This window comes from Plutella xylostella, chromosome 11 (genome assembly GCF_932276165.1).
Source record: "Plutella xylostella chromosome 11, ilPluXylo3.1, whole genome shotgun sequence".
Taxonomy (NCBI): domain Eukaryota; kingdom Metazoa; phylum Arthropoda; class Insecta; order Lepidoptera; family Plutellidae; genus Plutella; species Plutella xylostella.
Genome location: NC_063991.1, coordinates 604105 through 623536, shown reverse-complemented (window position 1 = coordinate 623536; position 19432 = coordinate 604105). Strand labels below are relative to the sequence as shown.

The window sequence follows — 19432 nt, the reverse complement described above, 5'->3', positions numbered from 1 at the left end:
TCTCTCTTGTATACTTCACTTTCTAACTCCAAATTTTTACTAACTCGTCCACTAGATGGCACGGCGCGAGCACGACGTGGCGGCTGCTGCGCGCGTCCCCCCCGCCCCCGCCCGCCGCCCTCGCCGCCGCCGCCAGCTGTCTGCACCAGCCGCACGACTACTATCAGGTAAGTTACCTAGCTAATACTTAGCTACTTTGTAAAATATACTATGAGTCACATGACGTGTCGTTGACGGTTCTACCTTTTTTGGCATAAGATTTTTTTGCCTAATCTCGTATTGCATAGTAACGTTTGGTCAAAGTCTCGTTACGCCGAAAATCGTAGGTATGGCATAAATCTCGTTTAGTAAAAAGTTATTTCGCATAACATTGTTTAGCCTAATAATGGTATGGCCAAAACTTGAATAGCCTAATAATGCTATGGCATAGGTTTATACAAAGTAATAATATTCGTTTGGCTTTAACTTTGACGGAGCGTCTCCCTACATAGCGCAAACTGTTGCCTTGTATTGTTTCCGCTGTTTGGAAAACGCTCCGCTCCGCTTCGCTACGCTCCGCTTTGGTTTTGATGAACATGTGCACCTAACACGCTCCTCCTCGCTTTGCTCGTCGTCGTACCAATTTTTAGGTTTCGATCTCATGGGGTTTTTTAATAATTATATTGGTCGTTAACTTTCGATTTTTTGATCATACAATATTGTGATTTTCGGGATGTAGGAGAAAAATACCACAATTTGTACATTTACTACATACTTAATATATTATTTAATAAGATAACATTAGGAGAAACAATATTATACATAGGTATAGACGAACATAAATTTGAGCAAACGAAACTTAGGTGTTTAAAGATTGTGCCTAAAGAGTTTTAGACGAAACGAGCCTTATGCCACATAAGTCTTGGCAAAGTGATGGTTCGGCCAAAAAAGTTTAGACCATACGAGTTATGCGAAATGAGTTTTGGTCAATAAAGATTATGCCAGATGAGCGGAACCCGTCGTTGACAAGTGAGTAAATGCCCGTTTTTTCGCAAAAAAAAAAACAAACGGCAGTTAAAATGTATGGATTTGACAGCTGTGAAAGGGTTCATGCAGGCTGTAAACAGGTGGAACGAACGAAATATGGACAATCAGACCAGAAATAGAAGATAATCACTCGTAAACTCGCCCTCCAGGTGGCACTATTGTTCCGTATCCAGTCATAGACCAATATTCTGACGTGATTAAATCTACCCGGGCATGAAAATAAAGTCCTATTCAATTAAAACAGCCACGCGAAAGCAACAAGGCGCTATAAGCTGGATTAGGATATGTTACCATTGTCTAAGGGTATGTAATTGTCACTTTCACACTTATAAATCCTTTATCTCCCATTCCAGTTCAAAGAGCTATTCGGCTCCCTCCCCGGCGGTCAAGCAGCTCTAGACACGATCGCTCTGAACGCGGCGTGGGTGCGGCGCGCCGAGCCCGAGCTGCTGCGGCACTTCAACAGCACAGAGTATGCTGGGGTCTAGAGGGGACGGTGTATGTAGATGATGTCATAGTTAAGCCTCATAAAACGCCCCGGGTTTCTTAAGGAACAGCTAAAGTACCATACAGTTACCACCACTCCGACACATTAGAAATTAAAAATCCATAAGCAGCGCCGCGCCGCTCGCCAGTAAAACATCTGACAGATGAAGACGTCAAATTGACAGATGAAGACAAGCCAGCAATGCTGCTTAATTCGTCTAGAGGGGACGTGTATGCAGATGATGTCTTAATTCTGGCTATTCGTCTTTTGTACTGATGGCGCGTCATAAAACCTGTAAGTATAAGAACAGTAGCTGTGCTACCACACCGACTCATAAGCGTTTGACAATCCTTAAACTGCTTCAATCGCTTGTCAAAACTGACGTAACTTTTATGGATTTGACAGGTGGTTCCTGCGCAATATCAATTTACGGGGGGTAGCCAGTGTTGCCATTTGAGCACTCTGCAAAAGCTGTCAGAGACCATAATCTCTTTAAAACTAATAAAATCTCATCGTCAGCCTCCCTCAAATATTTAAAATGCTGAAACAACCGTCACCGCGCCAATTAAAAAAACAATGGGGGCAATTCTACAATAACCATAAAAAATATAAATTTAAAAATGTTGTTTGCTACAACTTTAGTGGGAGACTTTCTGACAGTCTCCCCTTGACCTTTGGTTTTTATAACGCCACTTTTAAATAATTATTTTTTTGCGAAAACTTCAATCACGTATTTATTAAATGTTCGCCATTACTTTAACTTTAATAATACCTACAGATAAAACAAAATGGGAATGCTTCAAATAAGATATCATGTGCTCATAATCCTAGACATTAAAGTATCTTTCACGACAAATCAATTGTGTAATATTGTGGTAACTACCTACCTAGATCTAGACCCTCCATTACATGAGCTGGATTCTAGAATAGCATTAATCATTCATCACTATAGTTAATTAGTTGGTGTCAGTTATTTCCCTCCTGCTGTTGTGTTCTAGCACAAAAATATTGCCATCCTTAATTTATGATAAATGTATCCAAATATTTATATGTATAACTATCCATATTATACACAGTTATCTACGCACATAAAATTATTTTATATAAATAAAGTATTTATCTCGCCTTCATTAGTATGTACAATATGTTATGTAACCGCCATCTTAAAATGTTTACATAAAATATAATCATTTCAAATACCTATCTCATAGTTTGTAAGCCGAACGTAGAAGTAAGTACAAAATAATTAAAATTTGTCTATGATCTCAAAAAATATGTCCGTTTGTAGACTGAACGTTAGGTTAACATTTTTGTAAAATAGCGTCACTTTTTAAAAAAATCCGTCAATATCTTTTTTATTTTGAACTTTTCTACTTGTGACCAAAGAATCTTGTATATTTTTGTAGAGAAAAAAAAACTTTTTATATGGAACTTTTTCTAGAAATTCATCTTAGTCGTTAAAAAAAAATATCCGACCATTAGAAAAACAATGAATGGAAATGAAAAAGTATCAAGTTTGATTAAAGTAGCCTCTTTACTGATCGGTGTTGCCATGTTTAAGATTTTACCAGTTTTTAGGGTAAAGAAAGAAGGTTTTAGCGAAATGTTGATATTGAGAATGAGAGACTTTCTGAAGGCTCATTAAGAAAGTATAATTAAATCATAGATGGCGCAAGTAATTTCATACGACGACCAGTTCAGTAAAAAATGTAGTGGTCATTGTATGAAGGTATTACTAGCGCCATCTATGATTTGACTAGTTCTTTTTTTATGAGCTGTCTGAAAATCTCCCATTAGATGTTTGTAAAACTAGTCGGATTATAAAATCTTGAAAAAAATTCAACTATTTTTACGAAATCTTAATTTTAATAGACATTAACTAGTACTTGAAATACTTAGTAACAATAATATCATCACTATCAATGTGTAAACGGATAATTTACTGTTATTATGTAATGAATATAGTGGTTTTAACTACTTGTAATCGTAGGTAAGTTGTTTTTTTCCTACTTGTGATCTCTTTATTTTTAATTCTACCAGCTACTTTGTAAAATATAGCATGGATCCTATGACGTTTGAGTGACAGATGCGTATACATGCTTAATAAAAAGGCTCCAATTTCGCTAGTGAAAGTTCGTTTTCCCTTGAAAACCAACTGACACATAAAATATTACAGTGACACAAACTTATCTGTTCCGGTGAGAGCGAACTAAATTGATCCATATCTCATTATTTACTAATGAATTATATATTGATATAGAAGAGAGAGATTTATTGAAGTCACAAGAGCGAATTACCACTACTGGCAAACTTAAAATCTTATAGAATGAAGAAATATTACACATTTACGTGAGCTGTCACCGGAACAGATAAGTTTGTGTCACTGTATATGGATAGCTGTCACTGGGCTCACGCATTTTACAAAGTATAGTTCATGTCCGCGGATTGTATGAATGTGTGTAAATAAAACGTGTAATTTTTTGTAACTGCTTTTGTAATAAACTTTCCAAATGTCAACTTATCGTATTATTTCATCGATCCTGTAGTGATAAGTACCTGCACTTATTATTAAGTAAGTACCTACCTATACCTATGTAATGAGAAGGAACGGGAGATAAAACTTGCTGACTGCTTACAGAAACCAGATTTTTTTAAAGTACTAACAGCAGTATAGGTACGGATGGACGGTAGGTATAATGGCCCTTTATTCGTAGGCTTCTTCCTACTCTCACATAGAGCTTGTACAAATTAGGCCTCGAAACGCCTAGTTTCTTCACGGTCTTATAGAATGGCCACCATTTATTTTTCTTTCTTTATCTGTGCTCGTTATACCAACTGACCACAATCTCCTGGCATGCGGAAAACTTTTTACAAAATAAAAATTTAAATCATTTCCTTCAGCGTAAGTTATAATTGGGTAGGTACAAATAGTTACAACCTTATCTATCGACAAACGCGAAATAACGATAGTAACACGCACAAACAGACAGAACTAACATTGCCAACACTATGAAACAATAGATCACATTCCAAATCAACTTATCCCCATGTTTTTCTACACACTTGATAGTTTTTTCTCGTTTTCTCAGGGTATTTCTGTTATAAGACCGCTTTGGCAAATTTTGTCGGAAGGATTTTCTTCTGGTTTTCGAGGTATCATTTTTGTGCGGTGGCAAGTCAATTTTGTACCAAGAATTGTGTTTGTTGAACTCGTAGGGCTGATTGGAGACACTTTCGCTGAACATTGTGTAAGTATTGGTTTGTTTGATTTTCGGATAATACTTGTTTTCTTTATCAACACGTAATTTTGACAACTAAACTCATACTGTGATTTTGGTCTGCTTCAAAGACTACAATATTTATGGTCTGATTCTCCATTGATTCTGACAATGTTTCATGCGCGAGGTCGTTATTATTCTGGGAGAGGTACCTGCTTTAGAGCGGTGGTGGCGTAATGGATTAGGCCTCGTCCTCTCAATCGGGAGGCCGTGGGTTGAAATCCAGGCCTGTACCAATGAATTCTTTCAATTGTGTTTTCAATTAAGAAGCTCAAGTACAATAAGACCACGAGCTCTTACGGTGAAAACATCGTGAGGAAACCTGCACATCTAGATTCTAGATGTGTATCCTAAGTGCATTGTACTTATCCCAAAACGGCGATATGGTTCGCAACCTATCACGTGAGTATAAATGTGCTGCGAAAAGTGGGGGGCTCGCTTGTGAGCCACCTCTGACTACTCCTTCGGGGATTACAGTCGTGAGTGCATATGTATGTATGTAAGGTACCTGCTTATAAATTAATTACACCTTTATAAACTTAAATGAATATAGTAAAACCACCAAACGTACACGATATAGGTTTATTTCCATGACTTTCAGCATTATTCATAGTTTTAGCAATAAATTACATTTTTATAATCCACAACTCGGACCACCATTTTTCATCCCAAAAACCCAATTGCCTCCTTTTTCTGACATCTCGCCTGACATCTATTCCCTTCTGTCAATCAAATGTCAGTCTCCCTCAAGAGCGGTGTTGCCACTAGTCCTCGTAACATAATAGAATCAATTAAAATATGAATTAATGTTGTGAAATAATACCCAATTTAGGATACTTTCACAGTGAACCTTACACTCGTCCATCCTGACCTCGTGTATGTCCTCATACACGGATCAAAGTAGATACAAAGGCACCTTACACTCGGCAAGTGAGACTGACTATCGATAGTATTAATTATACCTAATATCATTAAGTAGGTAGGTCTACACTAATATAATGAAATTATTAACTTTAACATCAGACAAAATATTTGTATAAAACAATGACTTTACAATCAATCAACAGTTATCAGTGCAAATTGTAAACGTTAATTACTACTCCTTGTACATTGTAATAACAATTTCATAAAAATGGACACAATAAGACGTTATTTTTATATAAGTAAACGAAGAGATAACAATCTGATAATCCATCCATTTCTAGTAGAGAACCATGTATCCAGTACTTGCTAACCCATCCATTCTAGCAATACTGGATACTTAACAAATCAAAATCTGCTAACCCATCCATTCTAGCAGACTTCAATTATTCCTATCTTGCAGGGAATCCAGTACCAGCTAACCCATCAATTCTAGCTGTACTGATAGAAAACTCATTAGTCCTGCAAACCCATTCTTGCAATACTGCAAACCCATTCTTGCAGGACTAAGATATTACTAAGTTACATCTTCTTAGAGCTTGAACTTAATCCATCATAATTCAACATCGATTCATTAAATGACCTTGGTCCTTAAAATTCATCCATTAAGTATTTTTACAATAACAATCGTCTGGATCCTTGGTCCATATCTTAATACCCTGATTAACTTTAAATAACATTAACTTTACTTTGATAACTGTTGTTCTTCAAATTATCCATTTAAAGTCCATCAATCCATAATATCCATATACATATCTATCAATATTATTAAATAATTAAGTATATAATGTTAATATTAATTCTGGATCTTTGTTTTGTTCCATGATTAACTTTTACATAAAATACTTTGATACAGACCAACTATAAAGTCCTGACAATAAAGAGTGCGATTTTGCTAAGACTTTTTATCATTGTCATTATTTGCTTACAGTTAGGTACATTCATTTTAAAAATAACATGCCGATTGATAATAGCTTTTTAACGGATATGTTCTTAAATAAAAATAATAAATCGATTTAAATACAATTAGTTAGGTTCCACTTCCGTTTCCATGACTTTATAGTTTTGCTGTAATTGTTATTCTTCAAATCATCCATAAAAATTGCATCAATCTATATCTATTATATCCATCAAAACATATATTACTTACTCCTTACAGATTAAACTACAATGTCACGCATTAATATGAAACTCTGAAAGTTATTCACTCCACAACTGGTATTAAGTACTTATAAGTATCCTTAAATAATGTTTAAACAATGAAATATATCAGAGGAGCAATCGTAAGTAAAAACCTAGGTAAGTACCAATTAACCTGAGATGTCAGAAAAAGAACTTAGTTACATTTTTTTTTTTTGTGGATTTTGATGTCTATCCAAAGTCAAAGTCAATTTGTTTTTTTTTTTTATCGTGTACATTTTTTTTTTAATTACTCTCCGTTCGGATAGGGGGGGCTCTTTCTGTCTAAGGAGAAGAACGGAGGCAAGAAACTCCTGAGCCATCTTTTCAAAAAAATACTTAAAACTAGTTTGGTACTTATACAATACTTATAAGCTTAATAATTATTATTATAATAATATGAGCAGAGCCAAGTACTTATCACAGCCATGCATTAACGTCCTCTAAGTAATCATCAATTTTATATCAAGCTTTATTTTCCAGAGTTTCTCTTTAATGTATCCTGAATACAAATTAATTATTACCTATTATCATGAACATAAGATATATCAGATGCAATCTGCTATTAACTGAAAAGATACCATTAACGTAACGGCACCAGTAATGGACACCTTAAGGATTTTTTACAAATGATTTGGCTGTTACTCGCTCAATTTTTGAGTTAGAATATTGAAAGTTGGTATGAATCGTAGGAATATCATGCCGTTTAAGATGAATGAACACTAGCTCGATTTAAACTATTGGTTTTTCAGTAAATTGTATATTTGTAAAAAATACCTAAAACCACAGTGATGGACACCCAAACTCCAGTTATGGACACCCAATGTTGGACAGTGTTTTTTTATTGAATTAAAGTATAAAATAATATTTTATACTTATATTATTATAATTGTATCGATTATGAGTAATCATAAACCGTAATTATGAGTAATCATAACCGTTTACACAAACAGGCTTGGTTGCCAGTTACACTATTGGATCCATCAAAGATGGCTAATACAACTTTCTGAAAAAAAAGTTTTACATAAACACTAAAATTTCTAATTCATAACATTAAAAAACCTATCCTCCTGCATTTTATTCTTCTTCTTTACCTTCTGCCCCACTGTGGGAACATAATGATATGTTCCCACAGTGGGGCAGAAGGTAAACACAACAGTTTTCTATCCAAAACTGTGGACAGCAGCCTTTGCATCGGACCACGTCATTCAAACTTCCCGCATCTCCGTCCGATCGAGCGCCGCCAGGTCTATTTAGGGCGGCTTTTCTTATGCTTGCCCTGCGGATACAATTCGAGAGCCTGTCTCAGGGTTTGGAATTTGTCTTTGTACGCAGGCTATGGCTATTCCAACTTCGTTTTATCTGTGAACCAACAGGATCTTCATGGCAGCTTTTCCTCAGATCTTTGTTGGAAGGTTCCGCGAAGGACAGCGGTTAATGAAGACCTGCAGCTTCTGTGTACCTATTTGTCTTTGTGGTCTACCAGGTCTCGCAAGCGTATAACAGTACCGACTTTAGTAACGTTGGTGTTAAATATCTTTCACTCTAATAGAGAGGTGTTTTGACCGCCACATGGATCGCAGACACGCAAATGCACCTTTGACCGTATCAATACGGGCACCCACATCTAGGTCAATGCCACCATCGCCTGCAACAACTAGGTAGCGTTAGTAGATGAGCCAGGATACCGTCCCAACTTGTTCCGTTCCTACGACCCTCTCGTCATATCAGACAGACAGATATCATCTGGGTTATCCAGGTTTTGCATTTACACTAGCCAGAAAATGCTTTTAGTTTAAGTCTAAGTTTTCTTTTGACAACCTTTTCTCTCACTTCCCTTTTATCTAGTAAAATTTTGCTCTTAATCTATTCTCCTCCTAAAGCCTCATCTTTTCAAATCCTCTCTATTCATAGTATTCTCAACTTTTCTGGTCTATTTGTCACACTATCACTGTTTATTTCTCTATTTCTATTCTCTGTGGGGCTGTAAGTACCTGCACCTGGCTCTCTCGAATGGAACCTTTGTGAATATCCCCTAGGTCTAAACTGCCTTCCTATGTTTGGACCATTTCCCACCATGTTGGTCCACTGCGGGTTGATTGGTTCACATATCTAGACATGCTAAACTAAATTTCAATTAAATTCCGCTCCTGTGAAGGCTTGGATTTTCATGTGCAACTTTGATCAATACTTGTTCTGGAATACTTGAAATAGATGTAGGGGGAACATGTTTGTGTCTCCGTAACGCATGGCTGCAGTGGCCATCTTGTGCTTCCATAATAGCATATCCCATTTGCTTGGGCGTATAAGTCTTTCTTGAACAAAATAAAAAATCCAGTTATGGACACCCAATTATGGACATGTGTCCATGACTGGATTTACTGAAAATTTACAAACCAGTAATGAACACCCCCTCTGAAATCATTTCCATAAACGTAAGCTCTCCTATTATTTTGAAAATATGTGCGTAATTCAGTATAGTTTCCATAAAATCACAGCATTTTAATATAACATAAAATAAAACGAAATAATCAACAAAAACCTACACCTAACCTCTTCGAAGATTTCCTTATTTCCTTATCAAATTTCGGTTGAATTGGTGAACCTCCGCCAAATGAACTTTTTTGCCTCACAATTTTTAATCTAAATGGATGACATAAGTCACTTGTCTATATAACAAAGGAGGGATGTATAGGCTTTGAAACTAAGGTGTTGTAATTTTCGTAAAACTATGCATACTCTTATTTTAGACACTATAAGTTTGTCGTGTCCATTACTGGTTCCATGTCCATTACTGGTGCCGTTACGTTAAATCCCAAAACTATTATAATAACATATAAGTAGGTAATTGCAAATTGCCGAAGATGGAACTAGGTAAGTACCTATACAATACAATGTAATCCCTGAAATCCCTTGCTGAATGAAGTTATCATTTCACGAGCATTTGAGAGCGCAGAGAGAATTAAGCTTAGGTACTTATCCAAATCTATTAAGGGAAATTAACAAGTTGCCCTATATTTCTATTCAAACAAAAATTGCTCCAGATTTATCGAAAACTTTTGATTTAACATAACTGTTAACCAATGTAAATCCCATTTAAAATAAATATTAAATAACTAGGTACCCTAGTACTTCAGATACCTTGTTTTGTCTTTTCGATACCGCTCCAGCTTTATGCAAAACTTTTAATTTTAACATAAGTACTTAACTGCTAATCAATGTAAATCCCATTTAAGTTGAATATTTATAATCACAAAATTTTAATACTACAGGGATTCAAGCTTCCATATCTAGATAACCCATCTCCTCGAGCTGCCATCCATGTATGACGATATTCAGCATATTAGTCCATCAATCCATTCATCCTTGTATGATCATGACAAAATAATCTAGTCTCATTTGTCCTTAAAGGTCAACTTTGTTCAAACATTACACACAATAGATAAAAACGTCAATTTAAGACAAATTCGACTGATTGCACTATTCCATAGAATGATCATGTTCTAGAGAATATTTAGTAGGTAAGTATACAATAATAGTAATCACAGCAGAAACCAACGGGGAAAATCTATCTGACATATTATTATATATCCAAGTCATAAAATTTAATAAGTAGGTAATTAATCATGTTTTTAATTCGAAGCCGGTCTAACTTTCCTGGATATAGAGTACTTTAATAAGTTGAAAACCCCACTCTCCTACGCAACAGTTCGAATATACATTAACTACAACATGTAGTAAATAGATACATCCATCTTTTCCTCAACTCCATCTCCGTGTAAAATTCCAGACGCTCACACTCACAAATGTTCACATACCCCATGATATTCATATCCACATTAAGCGCATCCAGTAATATCCGCAGGTCACAATATTGAACTGTGGAAACTTCGAAAAACACACGAGTCCTGTTGTAGCAACCGCCATTCGCCAATGGCCACATGGCAATATAAGTTCAAAATTCCCTAGGCAACAGAAACTAATCCATCTCTCAATATCCGGTCGTCACTTCAATGTAAGCCACCTTTAACCACCTATAACAGCAATAATAGATAGGTACCGTCTAAGTCACTATATGCCAAGCCTACATTGAATATTACGTAACTTCTTATAAGAAGAACTTTGCAAACCCTCATAGACTGCCACAAGGTGTAGTGGCCCCCAACTAACTATCTTTAGAAAATCAAAACATTAGTCCATAAGATTTTACCTACTAGATAAACTATAGGTATGGGTGAAATAGATCCGATAATTAATTATGCAATGCTATTAGCGCACAATCATGATCCATACTTTACCCATTAGAGAAAAGTAGAGTCATCATCATCATTTCATCTACTATACTAAATTATATACCTAATACCTATAAGTTCCTTAATTTTGGCTGGAATCCTTAATATATTATTAATAAAATAAAATTATTAGAACCAACTATAACACTTGAAATGCAACATATAAGTATTTATGACACACAGTCCCAGAATCGCAAGGCAATGACAAAAGGCATACAGTATTCCGTATTGTACTCGTAGCTTCATTTGAAATCATTGCGAACAGACTCAATAATGGCTTAGGAATTTTAAACTCAAGTAAATGTATGTAGGTACCTACTGAATACTTGTTAGGACATAGCGTCATTCAAGTCCGTCGACAACAGCTGACTGATAGGTACCTACTACACAGATGCTGGATACAAGATTCGCTTCCACCTACTCCATCTTCATGGAATCAACAGGCCTACTCAACAATAACCTCTATGTGAGTGGGTAGACATACTAAAAGTCTACAGAAGGTACATGAACCCTTCAACGTGGTCGACAACGGATGGAAAACCAAAGAGTCTCGCCCTGCCGGACATCAGTCCCTGCCAGGTCACTTTATTTCCTTCTTTACCACCTTATTCCCCACCAATACTGCAAGCAACAACAATGTTCCTTTCAAGTAAATGTCATTAGCTGAAGTAGGTAGGTATATCAAATATTTTAGATAATGAATCAAAATCAAATGATGCCCTTGTAAAACTGGGTACATTTATGAAACAAAGGATCATTCAATCACAAAATGAATTATAGCACCCATGACACCATATCACATGACTTATTTTAAGAGGAGGACTCTAAGAATATAATTATCGTTTCGGTTTAATATAGGTACACCACAAAAGAGAACAAAGCACTTAGGTACTTTTAAACCTATTGTGACTTTACTCCAATTCCATATCAAAATTAGTTACGCAATTATTATGCGCAAGATTCCCTTTTTACATTGGAATAATTAATATTTAATTGGAATATACAAAGCCCGACCAACAAATTAATTACTCCTCCAGTGCAACCCTTCTGTGACTCACAGCCAATGCAATCAAAACCATCAAGACTTCCTCAAATGAACATTCCATCATCAAACTTGAAGCAACTGTAAAACCTCCAAAATCACTATATCAAAAAGCAATTAAGTATAAATAAAACATTGCAAGATAACTGTGCAACCACCATTCAAAATTAATAACAATACCAATGCAATGGAATTCATCCAGGTTTCAAATTAATTTTCCCTTTCCTTATAACCATAACATAGGTACCTCATACCTTTATTAACCTACATTACGAGTAACTTTATGCACCTGATCAAAACTAACTAAATAATATGTAAATAACACCCAGTTCAGTGCTCCTTATAATAATCATGGTGATCATGCAACTGTAGATGTAGCTCCAGTCCTGTTGATGATAGCGTCGCCACTGCCGCCCGTCGGCCATTGAGCATGCGAACCGAAGTTCAGACTCCCGCCTCAGTCTGGTATGGTATGGTATGGTCTGGTATGGTATGGTCTGGTGTCTTCGGTCTGGGTACTGACACCACTGATAGCCATCTCCTCCACTGTTCCTCCAGCCTTGGTCCGGTTGATATTGATGTTGACAGCTCTGACAGCTGCCATCACCACGGCTCCGACTCCAGGCCTGTACCCGGAGATGTAGACGCTGGCAACCCCAGCCGCACCACCGCAGCCGCAGGCACAGCCGCACCACAGGCACAGCCGCACCGCAGGGACAGCCGCACAGCAGGCACAGCCGCACCTCAGGCACAGCCGCACAGCAGGCACAGCCGCACCGCAGGCACAGCCGCACCGCAGGCACAGCCGCACCGCAGGCACAGCCGCACCGCAGGCACAGCCGCACCACAGGCACAGCCGCACCACAGGCACAGCCGCACCGCAGGCACAGCCGCACCGCAGGCACAGCCGCACCGCAGGCACAGCCGCACCGCAGGCACAGCCGCACCGCAGGCACAGCCGCACCGCAGGCACAGCCGCACCGCAGGCACAGCCACACCGCAGGCTCATCTTTGTCCATCTTCAACTCATCTGTAGTTGTGCTGCATCCCATATCTCTTGAGTGGTCCAGTTTTCTCGTCTCGTCTCCAACTCAAACAAAAAGGAATAAATTTATATTAGTAGGTATACTTATTATAATTTTATACACAGATATTATTATGTATAACCTTCAGGGTACATTGGTACATTAATTATATACATGATGACAGATAAGGTGTATATTAAATAGATAGTCCTAATTTAGCAGTCTTCAAAACTTAATATATTTGGTATCTTTTGCAACTAAAATAAAATCACCAAAATGATTAACCCATAGTAATGTTCGTTACGTTTTATGAGCCCAACGGCAACGCTATAAATGATCATACCCTTATTACACCTAATGTTAAGAAAGAACATTTTAAACATTAGGCTATCTAGTATTTATAAATAATATCTACCACACGTTAGGTAGTAAGCGTAACATCGGGAAATCTTTGCAGAAAATAATAATTCGTAAAACCCAATAGTACTTTACTCAGAATAATAATGCTAATATTTTAAAGTAATCAAGGCATCGTTTTTGAACGCTCCCTGTAATGTCAACACTGTCAGATGATCAAAATGTCAGTGTCAATGTCAGATGTCAATTGAAACTGGATAGTTCCCTATATTTTTAATAGATGTCGCTACCGTATCGGATTATCGATATCCAATAAAAATCTAATGAAAATGATAAATATGAGTAATATGACTATTCCGAACATTTCCTTACTATTACATGACATAATAACATAACATTACTATTATGTAGTCTGAGCCTATCTGAAACCTAGTTAAACATTGTGAGATATGGCGTTTCGACTTTCTCCGTGTTCGGCATCATAAGGGTCACAGTGACAGTTAAATAAAGTCCATTTTTCTCTCCACCTTTAATTTGCAAGGTGCGGGTGCCTATATAAATAGAGTGAGTCGCCCGCGCGCCTCAGTTGGTTTTTGATTTTTGAAGTGAACACTTCGGCAAAATGGCTCAATGTAGCCACGGTTCTCGTCGGCTTCGCTCCGACGGGGAAAAATATAATATTGAATTTGCGGAGTCCTCGCTGCCGGGAGCTGTAGCGTGATGCGGACCAGGCGGCGCGGGGCCTGCCGGCTGCTGCGCACGCAGCCATTGCTGAGGATTTCGCAACGAAGGTTTGAGATGATAAGTCGTGAGTAAAATGCTATTATTTACTGCTTTTAAAAGCTCAGCCACTGGTCATAAGGCTCCGGCTCTTGGGGTTTTTATCCCACGCAGTAGGGTCCGATTCAATAGTCGTGGTGATGATTGATCACATATTCCGGTCCTACTAGTGGCGCTTGAGCTAGATACTTACATTAATGACCGCTTTAAGTAAAGCATATGTTAAATTTATACAGGAAAAAATAATAAAAATATATTTTTCTACCCTCAATTTCTAATATTTTTAGAAAACAGTTGATAAAAACTTTGCTATTACAATAATGCACTTGATTATAGCTTACATATAAGGCTTTACAAACAGGAGCTTTCCAGGACCGTCATAGGATTTTTTACAGGAAGCACGTGGCTCCGAGTTTCAGTATGTTGGGACATTGCGGCATGTGCGGCGAGTAATGTGATCCGCCGGTACCTACCCGCTGAGGGTAGGCAGGCCGATTCGGTGAAATTGAAGTTTCGTGTAACCTGCACCCGGCCCTGTGCTCCTGCGCTGGCCGCCGTCTCGTGGCACCTGCATCGCAGCATACACCCGGCCCTGTGCTCCTGCGCTGGCCGCCGTCTCGTGCCACCTGCATCGCAGCGTACACCCGGTCCTGGCCCTGGCCACCGGTTTGTGGTACATGCATCGCTGCATAGACCCAGCCATGCACTCCTGCCCTGGCGGCTGTACACCCGGTCCTGGCCCTGGCCACCGTTTTGTGCCACCTGCATCGCAGCGTACACCCGGTCCTGGCCCTGGCCACCGGTTTGTGCTACCTGCATCGCTGCATAGACCCAGCCATGTACTCCTGCCCTGCCGGCTGTGTTGTCCCACCTGCATCGCTGCGCACACCTGGCACTCCTGTTCTGGTTGCCAGATCCAAACGCCCCCTGTCTGGGAAGAGATTTTATGCTCAGCGGAACCGCCTGCACTATTGCTAGCACGGTCATCATCATCATCAGCCATCATTATGAGTGACTTATTTAGAAGGTATCGAGTAACGTGCGCTATTCATCAGTGATTTTGGCATATGCAGACGAACGTTTACTGCCAAGGTTGGTCATGTTAGCCATACAAGGGCACACCAACGAAGCCTGAGTAACCACCAGCAGTCGCCGTAGCCGCATCGGCATGGATGACGACAAATCGGGTAACGTGCACCGCTTCTAAAAGTCTTATAGGACTTCAATTTGATGCCTCCGCTGAGGTAGGGTATTCTATTAAAGCAGCTTTCTTCTGAACTGCCCAAAGTGACCTGTAGACTGCTCCTGGGGATAGTTGTGCAATCAATTTTTTATTTCGATGTCTCTGCTGAAGAAACTGTCTAATGCAGCTTTTGTTCTAAACTGCCTAAAGATCATTGGACTGCTCATGGGAATGGTGACGCACGGTAAGTACAGGAGCGTTACTCTATACTGATGAGAAACGAACGAACGAGAGCTGTCGTGCAATCGGCACGTTTAATACATACAAACAGATAGAGCGGCTCGCGCCGCAGTGCACTGAAAGTTCGTTTTTCGTCATATAAAGTGACCCCCCAGACACTATCTTAAGTGTCATGACACATCGGCAGATTCCAGCTTTGAGTCTTTTCTTTTCTCGGCTATGAGAAAAGTGAATCCCACCGGCGAGTGTTCAACCTAAAAGCACTGAGCTAATTCCTGATTTCGTGAAAGTCGCTGTTGCTATACCATACCGCTTCACAAGTTACCGAATTTATTATGATCCTACTGTCGGGTGATCATGATCGGAGTGTCATCGCGGTTTCTGAGTGGCACCATATTAGCTGTCTTCCTTATGTCCCAGTGGATTGTGAGTGTGTATCCGAGCTCTTTGTTGAAAAATGCGTGAACCTCCTACGCAGCAGCTGTCTACTAGTTGTGTATCGAATAAATCGAGTAACGGTGCTCTTGCACGAGACGACTACCTTTTGGTAAAATTATAACTTCCACTATTCTGGGAACATGCATATACCTACTGTGTACTGTGTATCACATCACGTGTAGCCGCGGCCCTACTCAATGTACGGGGCTAGATAATAAACAATGGCAGTCGTCATTAAATTTCTATGAATTTCGAAGGTCATCATTTGGAGCACAATCCAAAGGGTGAAAGTACCTATTCATGCCTAAACGGATTCTCTAATGAAAATGTATTTTTAATTCGATTCCGGCGCAAACGTTTCATAACTATTTTTCAACACTGTATCTGCTGAAACTACTTAGACTGACTGGTTAAGATGCAGATGTGCCGTTTTCACAATTCCATTTTGAGTAATCCTCAACTGTTTTATGGATCTTTCAGTAAGTTAACTACGTAACTAGTTACCAAGTAAAAAATTACTTGTGTCATGCTCGTACTCGCATCTCATTTAGGAGCTCTCTGGCCTCTAGCTGAAGGCTAGAACTGGTATATATATCTACTAAGCTAGTACAGAGTTATAACCGGGCAGCGGTGACGTGGTAGCTGCTTGATTTATTAGAGTTTGCGGAAAACTTTCTAAATAAGTAATAATTATTAGTCATAATATTAACTCTTCGCAGTTCTTTCAGAATGCAATACCAGGTCGCTGAAGTAGGTAACCTTCCTTAGCTGGACAACAAAAACAAGCCTTTTTGTTTTAAAGAATGTCAGTTATTCGCCGTTCCACTGTCATATCGATGTCCAAGGACTTTTTCTTGGGTATAGCTAACTACCTAAGTTTACCTATAGTTACATAGTTGGCGAACTGTCAGTTCTGATTGATAAGTCAGGCTCGAGGTGGCTCGTCCAACTGTCCATGTTCCCGCCACCATGATTGTTGCTTCCACAGATTAGAGAGTCTATGTTGGCTGTCGTTGCATCAGGTCTGATCAAGTACAACTAACATCTTTACGTACCATCTTTATTTAATCGAGCTATTTTATTTTGTTTTATCAAGGTTGACTTAATGGTTTCAAAATCGAACCTACAACAATGTAAGTAGGTACCTAAATACGTACCTTTGAAGTTGCAACAAGGCGAAGCCTTAAGGTTTTGGCCGAGACCTGCCCTTAGTGTTGACGAACATACCTAAAGGTGACCTTGTTAATGTTTTTCATATGAAGTACTGAACATTTTACTTATCCTGGTGGCATGACTGATCATTTACTTACCCAGTTAAGACATGTTAGCCGGGTTTCATTTATCAACTATAATAATTGTTATTGTTGTGTTAATCAATCTTTAATAATTGATGTCATCTACCAAGGAATGCTGCCAGAGCTCATAATATTCACACATGATGATACAGAATGATAGTAGCCCACAAAATCGGTGCAAAGGCTTATAAAATAACTTTCCTTCCTAGTAGGACTGCACAGGAACTCGTTAACCGCCGAGTTAGTGAGAATACAAAATTAGACTGTGTGTTACTTGTCAATCTAGAATATAAATATAGGTGACCTGCATCATGTTTTGAAAAACTGAATACTTAGTTATCCGCCAGTGTCACAGCCTTCATGTAATCTTTTCCAGTAGCTGATGAGACTGAGATATTTAGTAAAATTATCTTCCCTTCAAGCACCACTCCTCGTTCCAAGGACTAGATGCCGCGCCAGGTGTTGCAGGCCGTGTCGTCGTACGGGGCTGACTGAGCAGGTCCTCGAGGCTCCAGGGTCGGCTGCTGCATTTCTGAGGTCAGTCCAGAATTACATACCCTAGTCAGCATGTGCTGACCTGAGCCCCAGCGGCCTGGATCGATATTCTACACTTTACAGCTTTTAAATATTGTTGCAAAGTATTTCACTGGTTCCATCCATTCGGCTAGTGTATGTTAAAAATATTGCCTTGACAATAACAAGATTTTGATCAATAATTACTTATAAGTATTGCTTTCGAAGAGGCACTGTGTGTATCCATATGTATAAATACCTACCTATATGTATAGGTACATACCTTCCATAACTTTCTGACAAGTCAGGAATAATAAGGAAGTACTTAAGTCTTATGTATACTTATACCTTTCTTTTTAGTATATCTATTACCTAGAAATCTATGCATTATAAATTTATAGATTCAAATATTTATCTACTGATATACTCATCAGTAGCTTATGGGTCACAGTTGGTTTTCTCTCCACCATGCGATAATAAACACATCTCACAATGTTTAACTAGGTTTCAGATAGGCTCAGACTACATAATAGACGCATTTTTCCTGAAATAAAAATGACATATTATGTATCTAGCCTATCTGAAACCTAGTCATTTCTGCATGGTGATATTACAACTGAGGCGCGCGGGCGACTCACTCTATTTATATAGGCACCCGCACCTTGCAAATTAAAGGTGGAGAGAAAAATGGACTTTATTTAACTGTCACTGTGACCCTTATGATGCCGAACACGGAGAAAGTCGAAACGCCATATCTCACAATGTTTAACTAGGTTTCAGATAGGCTAGATACATAATATGTCATTTTTATTTCAGGAAAAATGCGTCTACTATTCGTGTGTGATCTACTGGTGAAGACACAACATTTTGATATTACGTTCATCTCGGCCCGATAAATTCCAACAACAAGAATAACAACAAAATTTATGGGAGAAGGTTACTCACCGCTTCTGATCTATAGTAAAACCACCAAACGTACACGATATAGGTTTATTTCCATGACTTTCAGCATTATTCATAGTTTTAGCAATAAATTACATTTTTATAATCCACAACTCGGACCACCATTTTTCATCCCAAAAACCCAATTGCCTCCTTTTTCTGACATCTCGCCTGACATCTATTCCCTTCTGTCAATCAAATGTCAGTCTCCCTCAAGAGCGGTGTTGCCACTAGTCCTCGTAACATAATAGAATCAATTAAAATATGAATTAATGTTGTGAAATAATACCCAATTTAGGATACTTTCACAGTGAACCTTACATGAAGTTATTGGTGTTTTTTCACCAAGATAAATGAAAAGTACATTTAAAATATTCTAAACGAGTTTGGTTGTTTCTATTTTACGTCAATGATGACAAGAGAAACGAACAGAA

General features: G+C 38.4%; 1 protein-coding gene across 1 annotated transcript in view; it reads left to right on the top strand.

Moving 5' to 3' along the window:
• The window catches only part of LOC105397679, a 52498-nt gene extending 48704 nt beyond the window's left edge, over positions 1 to 3794 (top strand). Inside the window, exons 28-29 of the mRNA XM_048624184.1 lie at positions 56 to 167; positions 1380 to 3794. Coding sequence (XP_048480141.1) covers positions 56 to 167; positions 1380 to 1514 — 247 coding nt within the window. The 3' untranslated portion in view covers positions 1515 to 3794. The remainder of the gene's footprint in view (positions 1 to 55; positions 168 to 1379) is intronic.
• The last annotated feature ends 15638 nt before the right edge of the window (positions 3795 to 19432 follow it).